The 12429-nt window shown below is 41.0% G+C and overlaps 1 protein-coding gene across 1 annotated transcript in view; it reads left to right on the top strand.

Annotated features, from left to right (window-relative positions):
• Nucleotides 1–12429, top strand: part of LOC115775101 (glucosidase 2 subunit beta-like) — a 171981-nt gene that overhangs the window by 111823 nt on the left and 47729 nt on the right. Inside the window, exons 11-12 of the mRNA XM_030722596.1 lie at nt 7047–7116; nt 8687–8776. Coding sequence (XP_030578456.1) covers nt 7047–7116; nt 8687–8776 — 160 coding nt within the window. The remainder of the gene's footprint in view (nt 1–7046; nt 7117–8686; nt 8777–12429) is intronic.

Here is a 12429-nt window from a genome sequence, read left to right as displayed (position 1 = left end):
TTGTTCTTAATGAATCATTTAACATTTTTTTGTCAATTAATAATAAACTGCTGCAATTGTCTTAGCACGAAGTCCAGCAGTCATGAATTATGAGGTATATGTAAGCTGTGAGACCTGACTGATCTGATCCAAAAAAATACGAGAGAAATACATATTACATATGTACACCAGACAATGCAGCATTACAGTTAAAACATGACTACCTCCCAGTCATCAAATCACATTGTGCGTGGTCACCATCTGCAGTATTGGCTTCAGTAATTGGGTATAATGACAGCTGGGCAGTGAATGGATCCATTCTTAATTTTAGTACGTTCTTGCCGTGACGCTGCGCCTGTCCTTCAACCACTGTAGAGGAAAAAAAAAAGAGAGGTGCAGGAGAGTGTGGGAGAATGAATACAAACTGAGTCAGTCGCAAGGCTATGAATTGCACTGATAGTTCAAAACATGATGCTATTTCTGCCAGCTACTGTTATTCACTCAACCCTAATACAATCAGACACTCCAACACAACGATTATGCAGGGGGCGAGACTGACCTCTTCTCAACTCCCAGCAGCCTGTGCTGCAGTTTTCATTTGTGGGATTTGGACGAGTAAAGAGAGAAATACAATGTTTAAAAGTGTATTTCACTTAAATGTGCAATTAATGGCTGCACACATTACTTCAGCACGTTCCATGTACGATTAAAATGCAAACACTGGATCGTTTTTTTTAATGAAGCCGAACCTCTCTTATTACCTTTGTTGGATTGACTTTGATAACATTTTCACTTCTAGGAAAACAGAGGAATTTGCTCTTCTAGGCGCTTGTGTTCAGTGCCAGCAGGTGGCTATTAGTGCTATCACAGCCCAGCTGACAGGATCTGAAAGGTCTCTCGTTCATTGTCGCAACCTGCCATAAACATTTCATTACAGGAATCCTCAACCTATATTTTCGTCCTCCCCTCTCTGCAGTCGGAACGAGTTCTTTAGCCGACGAGAGAAACTGAGGAAAATGGAGCTGGAGAGAGGCGGAGGTAGTGAGGGTGACAGGAAGACTCTGAGGAGCTCAAGCTGAAAATATTGAAGGCGAGGAGAATGTTAAAGTCAAAATGAAAATACAAAAAAAAAAGGGGGGGGGTGATAGATGGCGGGGAGAAAGAAAGGTTATAAAGGAAGTAAAAAGGAATCAATGTGAAAGCTTAAGCGTGCTGCCAGTCTTTATTTTAAAGAGCAGACTTTTACAGACAACAAACTCCTACATGCCTGCCTGTTAGTCGACATAATCTCGCTGAAGGTGTCAGCTGCTTCTGCGAGTGCGGGGTTCAGGGGTGGCCTCACTGCATTGCCTTTGTTTTGTTAAGCCTGGCTGCAGCGCGCATTGCACCGGCTTCTTTTCTTAGACCTGCAGAAGAAACGCCTTGCCTATTGATCCACTCACATGTAAACAAAACATCTTCGTTTTCTGGCTCAAGGTACGAATACACAGGAGATTTCGGTCAGAAGACTATACTACACAGTGCATTCCTCCTCGTCTATTTGTGTACGCGGCCTCTGTGATTTAACAACCCTCTTGACAGCTTCTAGTGAAGTACAGTACATGTGCTGAAGTAGAAAAATGTCAGTCACTGGTCAGTTTAGTTTTGATTTTTACATTTTCCGTGCAGGAAAAAGTTTTGTTTTTTGTTTTTTTTTTACATTTGTACCCATGCATTGCAGTGCCTAAAGTAGACTAAGAAGGATTAATCAGTTAATTCACACTTGCAGTTATGATGCAATTACACCCATTGACCACGTGACCACCGATCTAATCCTTGCAGTAATTAAACCGCAAGCGTGAGATCTTTTTGCATACTGTACACCGACTTCAGGTGATGTCAGGCCTGACGGGTGCAGGAACTGTTCACAAGGCTTTGCTCTCCCTGTGTTTTCTGCTCTGAGTGCTCCTGCACGCCTGGCTGCTCCCACTGAGTCTTCCCTCTCGCTCCTCGCCATCACCACTCTCTCCATATACAACTGGGCGGTGGCAGGGGGTCAAATGTCACCCTCTTGGGATTCTGCGTCTCCTTTTGTCATTGCTGAGCTCAATGATTGCTGCGTGTGTGTGTGTGTGTGTGTGTGTGTGTGTGTGTGTGTGCGCTTGTGTGTGAGAGAGAGAGAGAGAGCTAGAAACGGGACAAGAGAGAGATTCTGAGAGTATGCAAGAGCGGGCTGAGAGAACATACTTGCATGTAAGGCTGTGATTTTCTGAAAGAGTCTGAGGGGGGCGTTGGGGGTGAGTCAAGGTGAGATCTCCCCATTGTGGTGCTACAAAAATAGCCATTACAGCATGGTAAATCACTGCTTGCCTCTTGGACACATCACATGTGTACTAGGTTTGGCAAGAAATAGGTGCTGAGGGAATTGTGTGCGTGTGTTCGGGCTTGGATGGGTAGGTATGGGGGGGTTCTTTATGGGTACCCAGCTGAGACCACATGCAAGGAACATCCTAATTGGTATTCAGGCCGGGGCTGTCACAGCTTCTCACGCGGTCCTTAGTGCATACACATTTCTTTCTGTTGCTACGGCGCCAGGCCCCAGAGAGAGTTTCTTGGACGTCAGAGACGAACCCGTCCACTCACAGAAACCCCCAGTAAATCCCCATGTCCATCAGCACTAGTCAGTTAAACAGGAGTCTTGTCACTTCTGTTGTCTGCCATCTTATCTCCCTTCAGCTTTTCGGCCCTTTTGTTCAGCTTACCGAGAGAAGCTGTGGTCTACTAATTAAATGATTCTCTTACACTTTATCTGGGGTGTCAGTGCCTCCTTAAATAAAGACCCCCACCCCCCAAAATGTAATCAATGGGCTTAAATCACATACGTCATGTAGACGTCCCAAATGTGTACAAGGCTTTTGGAAGCTATGAATTATTGTCTCTGTATTTCTAAAATTTGGAACCAATATTTTTTGGGGGGGGATATTTTTATAGAAAACTTTAAACTGATAATTATTTTTGAGCTGTTGTCATGGTGCCTATCAGCCAATTTGCCTGTTATTTTAGTTTTCTAAAGGAAGCCTGTGATCCGGCTGGAACTGAAACCATGTCCTTATAATTTCACTTGTAGCTTGAAGCCAGTGTGCAGGTGTCACTTCACATTAACATACCTGCCAACATTTAGGTTTCTGAGTTTTTCTGGGGGGGTGGGGGCAGGTGGTGTTGAGGAAGTGCTTATATGTGGTGTGTGTGTGTGTGTGTGTGTGTATGTGTGTGAGTTGCAAAAGCCCCTTTTCCCCACACTAAATGTTGCACTACAACCAAAAGAAGATCATTGATGTCTGAAATGAGATTGGTGATGTGCTGATGTATTTATTTATTGGTGAGTTGGTGATTTTACTACGAGTATCTCTGTATCTCTTTGGAGTGTTGGCGGCCACGGTTCCCTCATCTCACAGCTTTGCATCAGTAATTTCTGGATGAAGTTGAGATGAGTTCCTATCACCAAACTTTCTAATGATCCCAAAAAAGCTATTCAAGCAAATGGTCCTTGAAAAGCAGATGAAGATGAGTTCATCACTTTGCAAATCTTTTCTGGAAAAGATGGATACAAGAGTACCTTTATTTGTTCCAACAACATCCTAAATAGAACCTAAACAGGTGAAGATGGGTTCTTGGAGATTTTGGATTCGAGGCTGACATTGCTGCTCCTCGTGGCTGTTGACAGGGTTCTGGAAACCTTCCTAAAAAGGCTTAGACCAATCAGTGCATCTTTAGTCAAACGCAAACCTCTTAGAAATCTGTGACTAAGCTATCATTTCCGTGCGAGGCTACAAACTCTTAGGGGTAGTTGACAAATAATGACCTCTGACTCAAACAAGGTTATGCCATGTTCTTCTTCATCTTGATGCCTTTGTGTGTTTGGTGTTTATGCTTTGGCTCCTTATGTTTTAATGTTAATGCAATTGCTATGCCTGCTTGCCAAATAGAATTAGTGTATAGCCTTTTCTGTACTGAGTTCATTATTATTGTGTGCTTGTGTGTGATGTGGTACAGTATGTGTTACTAGTTTCCCTTTTCCACATTAGGTGGTATGTACAGTATGAAGAAAGAATGAATAGTTAAAGCGGTCATCACAGGTCAGATGTGTACTTTGCCAGACACATGCTTGTTTGACTCTTGAGTGTCATGTGTCATTGAGCCTTTTGTTGGGTTGGATGTACAGTACTGTGCAAAAGTGCTGAGCCACTCCTCGTTCCTTTCAGGGAAGCTAAACCAGTGTGACAGGCATAAAATAGTATTTTTGCACCAACAATGTGATTCCCAAAGAGCTTTTAGCTGAAAACTTGGAATATCTTGGCATGATGTGCAGTGTGTCCTTTAAAAATTTGAGGAGGACAAAAAAAAATAAAAGAAGTGGCTGGCCTGAAAAACACTTAAAAAAAAAAAAAGAAAAAAGGCATGAAAGTCATGTCTGTAAGAAATAGGAACAAAATCTGACACCTGAGACCTGAGAGATCCAGCTGGCCCACAGATAGTATGAAAGATGCACATAGCTACTGTGACATCATCCTTTGGTTTCTGAAGTCCCGTTTTGAAGCCTCAAGAAGAGAATTTCCATCATCATCAACTGGGTTGCAAAAAAACTGGATGTGACAAAGAGGGGTGGGTCTGCGCGTTAAACAACTCGTTTGTTGGCTAAATAGATGTGATTGACAACTTGTTAGCCAGTGAGTAAGCAGAAAATCCCATAGGTAACCCTTCATTTTGAAACATGGTATGACCAAGATAAATAAAAATAGGTTTATTCAGTATGACCCAAAATGAGCGACTAAGACCATGAACTCATTGGGAAATTGTTTACAGAGGTAAAGTCAGAAAGTCATTTTCCCATAGACTTCTATAGGATCTGAAGCCTTTTTGCAACCATAGTTATAAAGGGAAACATGGAGAAAAAACGGAGCTATGCCAAATTACACAAGAAGTGGACTGAAAATCACTGGCAACAGGTCTTATGGAGTGATGAATCCAAAGTTGAAATCATTGGTTCAAATCATCAGTAAGGAGGTCAGGAGAGAGCTACGACAGGTTCTACAGCCATCTGTAAGCCATGGTGGAGGCTAAGGTTAAGCTACAATAAGATATTTTTTTTTTTTTAGAATCCCAAATTAGGGAAAATCCTTGAAAATTCACTTGAGCATGTAGAGGTGAGAATCATCACATACCCCATATGATACAATATTGTGATTTTAAACATTTTGCGATATGCTGAATATTGCCATCACCTTTCTTCAACTGCAAATTATGTCCTCAAAGTTAAATGTTGTCAGTATCTGTTTTATCCAGTAAGATAAAGTTATCTCACTTCAGTTAGTTTTTTTGTTGCAAAATGAGATTGTCAAGCATACTAACACACTAAAACTTACCATTGTCTGCTATCAGTCTGCAATTGAATGGGGTCAAGTTGGTGATTACATGCAATCTGTTTCTGATAACACAGCAATAAACTGTGATAAATCATTGAAAGTCTCATATCTGTTCTGCATAGACAGAAATTCACATTTAACTATTACATTTGCTCTCAGCAGCCTTCCTGCTCTACAGGAATATAACCAGAATACAACCAGCTGGCAGCCAGTTGAGTCGAGTCCCCTCGAGTTGTGCCCATAGACAAAGACTCATTCAGGCTGATGGCAACATGTTGGCAATCTGTCTGCATTAATAAATTATACACCAATTGTTTGCAAACCTTCAACAATCTCTCTGAGAGTGACTCCAGTCAGTCCAAGTCAGACTGCAACTGTTTGCAGAAAGGTTGCCTCCAATCAGGCAACCTGTGCAATCACCTTGTGGTCAAAAGTGGTTCTGAGTGTGCAACACCCTCAAGGGCCGGGCAACCATTTAGTCACCACAAGTTATTTGGTGTCCCTGTATGAATACAATATCGCCACGCAAAATACACTATTGATTTTTCCCCCCCCCCACCCCAAGAGGATGGCTGCAGAGGTCTGGGAATGTGAATTATTTAACCAGCACTTTACACAAAGGGGATGTTTTGATAGCAGCCCCTCAGTGTCTTTTAGGGGTTTTTTTGCATTGCCAAGTAAAGCCAGGTTTTTACTATCATTAAATCTGTTTATCATGTGCTGTTGTTTATACAGTGCTTTTTGTGTGTATTATGTTTCTCGAGTGTTACTGTAAATTCAACGTGCAACATTCACGACCCAGAAGCAGACTTTTTTTTTTTTTAATTTTACAAATATCTTATTAAAAAAAAAAAAGAAAAATGCTCAAATTGCACAATCCAAAATATAATATAAAAACAATAAACTAAATCCACACTAATATTTTGGGCAACGTTATGATATGCAGTGAAACCCACAGGCGGTATTGCCTATTCTGTTATATTTCAACATCTCTCAGACTTTCTTTAACGCATGGCTGCTTTCAGTGAAAAACATCTGAAAAACCGACAGAAAGAGAATATATGCTATTCACTAGTAAAGACACTGAAGCATTTTGCTGTAGCTTGATTTAAAATAGAGTTCCTTCACTGCTGAATGCAGAAAGACATACAACACTGCAAGTTAACCAACATGTTCTCTGTGCTTATAACATTTTGACTCTCAAGTGGTGAAAATTACATTACTTAATTACATTTTCTGTAGAGATCAATCCACTTCACGCAGATACGAAGATGTTTTTTGTTTCACGAGCTGCATTGCAGTTCATACCCGCTTGCACTGGCAGAATGTCCTAGTTCTGTTTACCGGCCCCTTTTCCAGAAAAGTATAACCATACTAGGAAGATATCAGAATGATAAAGTCAGCTATTCTCTGTGGCCACCTTTGCTGCTCTAACACTCCCTCTGACTTCTCTTTTCTCCCTGTCTCAGTTAGCACAGTGTGAAGAGCCTAATAAGCCTGCCTGTTGGCACTTAGCGCACCTGAAAATAGCATTTTCCTGTTTATGTGCAGCACTGCTCTTCTCGCAGTCCTAGATGCTCCAAGATCCCGCTGTCTCGCATCACACAGCTGTTGAGATGCAACAGCTCCGCATTGTTAATTTGTCTGACCTTTTGTTTTATGTAGCTGCAGAGCGGGAGGCTGCCAGTCTGAAGATAGTGGAAGAAGCTTATGAGACAGTCAACATGGAAATAAGGTGAGGCCAAAAAAGGAAAGCAACAGAGGCAGGGGTTAGCTTCTGTTGTGGCATACGTGTGGCTAAATCCTCAAACATTTTGCCCTTTTTGTGGATGAAGCATTTGCCTCTCACATTGTTGTTGCAAAGCAGGAGCAGGACTGTAATTTAACCAGACCTTAAAATAGACTCCATCCTTCTGTGCTAACGTAGTATGGAAAGGCACGCAGCGGTGAATACGCTCTTTGTGACACCTAAGGCTAATGCTAATGAAGAAAAACAAACACTATTGGTTGTCTTCTGGGCTCTGCTGGGTCGTCCTCCTCTGACTTAGTTTGAAGAGCCTGGCTGTGAATTCTAACAGTTTTATAGACAGAAATTGAAACAAATTTTTCAGTAGAGAAAAAAAAATGACCTCATATTAAAAAGTATTGTGATTATTTTAATTTATTTTGTAGCATTCCTTTTAACTTTGCAGTCACTCTTTTACCATGCTTAGAACACCCGAGAAGAAAAATACACGCGCAAGTTTGGGTCCAAGTTCCTGTTACTTCCTTTTCTCTGTCTCTGAGCCAGCCAGCAAGAGCTGATAAGTAGCTTCTGTGGCCCTTAGGCCCCCAAACTGTTCATTACAGTAGGGAGAGAGGAGTGCCAACCACAGATATGGCACATTCCCAAAAGGTCAGCATTTTTTTTTCCCCTAACCAAACGCTTGGATGAGGTGGGGGGGTTGGGGACAGGAGCTGGCATGACTTCATTTGTTCTAATTATTCGTTGTCCACCTTGTTTTAATTGCCTCTAGCCAAATTACTCAGTCATTTGCGTTGGAGGACTGGATGTGATTTTTCTCCCCGTGTTCTCTTCAGGCCATGTCCTGGCCCTGTGCATTTCTCGTTTCATACCTTTTAGAAGTAATATGAAATTGAGGTCTGCTCCTAATTAGTCCATATATTTTATGCTGTAGAGAGCAATTTTCACAAAAATTGACTCTGCGCATGAATGTTACGACCCCTGCCCCACTGAGAATCACATGCGCACATGGTTACGCAACCTGCATTGCTTTTTTTTTCTGACCCCGAATCCCCCCCACCCCCTACCTTATCAACCTCAAGCGGAACAATCACCCTCCCTAAACATTTGTTAACCCCATTAGCAATTCTGGGTTATGAATATGGAAATGAGGGCCTCTGTGCTGTTAGAGATAGGGCTCACTTGCCTTATTTGCGATTAGTGAAGAAGAGCAGCCCTTACCGGCTCAGATAATTAGAGACACTGCATAGAAATGGGCTTTAAAGGGCCACCTCATCAACACGCTATCCAAGACGTTAGTCGCTAAAAGAAGCAAGGAGAATAAAGCTGTCGTTGTCAGCACAGTTGTGAGTCATGCAGAAGTTATTAAGGCAGACTGTCAGGGAGTGACAACAAATTGCACGCCCCAAGAAACTTTTTTTTTTTTTTTTTTTAATTTTGTCTTAACTGCATCTGAAATGATTTGCTTAAAAAAGTCATGAGTTTTGAAGAGTGTCTAATGATTATTGTCCAAAACTTTATATTGTAACTTCTGATCTACTGTGCATTTTGGTTTCCTCAGTGATTTGCAGAAGAAGTTGGCCATAGACTACGGAACAGACTGGGAATTTCTGTTTTTGAACGGCCAGTGTTACAAGCTGAAAGTATACGAGTAAGTACTGACAACTGAAGTGGTTCCACCTTTTCTTGTATAGTCATGTGAAAAACTAAGTATACTCCCAAACCATGTTTAGCAGTAATAACTTACAGTATAGCACCTCAGCATTTCAGTCAGGTTGAGCTCTGGACTTTGACTGGGCCATTTCAGCACTTTTCAGTCATTCTGTTGTAGATTTGCTCCTGTGCTTGGGATCATTGTCCTGTTGCGTGACCCCATTTGGGCCAGACCCAAGCCCAAATTGAAACAGGTGCCGAATCCGCCAAACAGGAAGTAAGGACATATAGCAGTGAGGGTAAACATGACCAGATGGCAATGCTTTGACGTATGAAAACCAAACTTGGTGCATGGATCTTGGAACCCTGTTGACAAAGCACAAAATTTGTGCCATACAACCATTACGCTACTATTTAATTTACTTTGTTTGTTTACCTCAAACAAAGAATTCTAATTTAGAATAACTAACAGCTGTGCCATCCTAAGGGCTTGACATAACAACCTGTCATGAGTCGTTCCTATTTCAAATACAGTGAAAAAAAACACCATCTTTTCTCTTTTCTTTTGGTTAAAAATCTCAAAGGTATTGATCCAACCTCGCAAAGGTTACTTTATCAGCCTCCGTTTCATGTATTGACACCAAACTTGGCATCCCTTCCTAGTGTTGGCCTGTCAGTTTTTGCAGTATTTAATCGTATAACATGATGGAAACAAGGTGTCATTGCAACTGTGCCCGTTTTAACCGCTTGGCCTCTGCAGTTAAAAAGGTAAAAGCGAACGTCATGTATAATAGTCACTTTTCATTGTTGCAGCACATTTGTCACTATTAAAGGCTATTACTTGAAGAATTAAAGCCCGTAATACTTTGTTTTTATTACTTGTGCTTTACCCGAATGCTGCAGTTGAGCATGAACTGCTTGGCTATGGAAGTCAGTCTGTTTCCAAGAGAAATCGCAAAATCAACCTCTTGTCTTGCACAACCGTATTAAAACAAATTGTGTCTATAAGGAAAGTGAACCGTCTTGTAAAGATCCACCATTTAAGATTGATAATTTGTGAGCTCCAAGTCACCCCGGAGAAGCCAAGCAGCTAAATCAACTAAATTTAATCAACAGAATGAGCTTCTTTTACTCTCTCCTGCTGTATCCCTATGGCCCCTGCTGGGGTAGAATCTGTTCTCCTCAGGATTGCTTGCCAGCTGGAGCTTTAGAAGCCTGTGGGTGGTTGCAATTTTGAAAGAAAATTATCTGAGATCTGCACTAAGAGATCTGCACTGCAAATACATTTTTCAGACATCCTTGGAATCCGTGGTTTTCCCATGCCCTTATACACCAGTGTGATTTGTTTGCTTAGTTTGCCATTTAGGAGGCAAAATCTGAAAAGCAAAGATGAACTTCTTGCTTATAAGCCAGAAAAAAAAAAAAAAATCTATCTCAGGGTTCTTCCATCTGACAGTATTACATAACAATATTGCACAATATTGAAAAATTTTTTAATTTCATGATGTAGGGATAGAGAGCTGGCTCCTCTCTTATAAATGACCAAAATACATAAGTGGCTAGAAGCCATGCAAGTTTATGGCATAGCCAAATAGCAATCATTACAATATCATCCAAACAACACCCAAAGGCTTTGATTTTTTTCAGCATGCACAAGTGCAGGTAGTATCATTTTTGTTTTTGTTTTTCCAAAACAAACAGCAGCAAAATTTTAAGGAACAAAGGAAGAATTTGTATATCTTCAAATGTCTGTATCTCTAGCTGACTTTCAGTGCTTCCAAGGACATAACTGACTATAGTGTGGGTTACAGCTAAAATAAAATTTAAATTAGAAGTTAAAACGCTGCTAGCATAGTAAGATGAGTTAAGATGTGAATGCTAAAAACGTTTTTTTTTTTTTTTTTTTAATTTAGGTAATCAGGATCCCCAAGTCACAGCATTAGACAGTTTTATGAGCCTCTCTTATTCAAATGTTCAAAGTGAAACTTACATTTTGAAGCATTAATGACAAAGCACCGCGCTAACCTATGTTGTTTGTTAAGCTAAGTATTAGCTTTGCCAGAATGAAATAAATGTTCCATATTACACTGAGGATATTTGGTATAATGAGCTCGTCTCCAATAAAGATCATTATTTTATGTATCTTTGACACGGATCATCAGCTGGACTTTTTTTTGCCTTGGTGCCGTTAACTTTAGCTTCTGTCCTGAAGTGTATCGCGTCTCATACGTAGCCATCAGATTCATATGTTACATCTTTTACCTGTTCATTTTTAAAATGTCATCTGCTGACATTAAAATGAGACCCACTCACCTCAGCGCCTATTATCGTAAGCCTAATTGCTCTGCGGCACTAGTGAACCTTCAGAAATTAAATAATTCCTGCTCCCAAAGGTTCTAGCACAGTCAGAGGGTGGGGTCGGGGTAGTACTTTTTTTTTACTCATTTGTTGAATCAAATTCTTAGAAGATCTATCAAATTAGCCTATTTCTTTCAGTCTCACGCCCTCAGCCTTTTGCACAGAAACCCATAGTGTGCTTTCCCTGGCCTGTTGGCTTCATGCACTCTGTTATTTTTTTTCATCCTTTGAATCACTGAAGAGCACAATATCTACTTGCATCAACTCAGTTGACCTACCAGCACCCTCTCTCCAATGTACCAGTTCCCCTCCCTGCCCCTCTTTATCCTTGCTGTTTGCCTTGAACCGTGATCCTGAAAAGACATGACATTGACAGACACATAAACCAACAGTTTTCTATAACTCTCCCTCCCGTGCCCTCAAGTAGCAAAGTAGAAGAGCTACAGTTCCTCTCCAATAATGGAACAGAATAACATACTTCTCTTTCCTCTTCTTGATCATCAGTTGAAACCGTCTTGCAGACGCCCTCCCTCATGTTTAGATCTCTCACATTTGATTAAATTACTCCCTCCTTTTTTTTTTTTTTTCTCCCTTGAGTGGCAGCCAATATCGAAGATAAGTGCCCGAAGCCATAAAAGTTTGCTGCGCTGAAACGTTGTCTATCTTTAATATAACTAATAGCTGTGCATTATTTAAATGAATGGAATTCAGTTGGCGCTCGAGTGGGTTTCGGTAGGGCAATGAAACCAGTTGAGGAGGGTAAGGAGAAAGGGGCACACGCAGAAAACCCTGTTGAGACTGAACTGCAAACTGGATTTTGGTGTGTTTCCCCTCATATGTTGCACTCCTAGCTTGCCTGAGCCCTCTGCATTGCCGCTGCCTTGCCTCATGATGGTGTGAATCAAGTGTTCAAACTGGGGCTTGAAGGCCTCTCTTGTTTGTCCAGGGGGAAAAAAAAAATTATTCCTTTGATTTCAAAGTAGGAGGAAAAGAAAACAGCCTTTTGTTGTGGAACACTTTCTAGTGGAATGATTAACTGCAAGATTAGAAGCTAAATGCTGTGTAGTAGCACTCTCCACATTGCCTTCTCATCAGTTTCTCTGAAGACCCTAAACAAAATGAATACAAGCTTACAAAGGGAGCTTATTCTTGGTGCATTACCATTTAATGGCCTTTATTGCTGCATTACCAAACCCCTCTCTCCAGACCTGAGTTACCTCTCTCTGTGTTACATCATGTTTAAAGTACTATATTCAAGTTTGCCCATTTGCCCATTTAAAAATCCATGTATTT

This window comes from Archocentrus centrarchus (genome assembly GCF_007364275.1).
Source record: "Archocentrus centrarchus isolate MPI-CPG fArcCen1 chromosome 18 unlocalized genomic scaffold, fArcCen1 scaffold_23_ctg1, whole genome shotgun sequence".
In the NCBI taxonomy this organism is placed as follows: Eukaryota; Metazoa; Chordata; class Actinopteri; order Cichliformes; family Cichlidae; genus Archocentrus; species Archocentrus centrarchus.
This window is presented reverse-complemented; position numbering and strand designations above follow the sequence as displayed.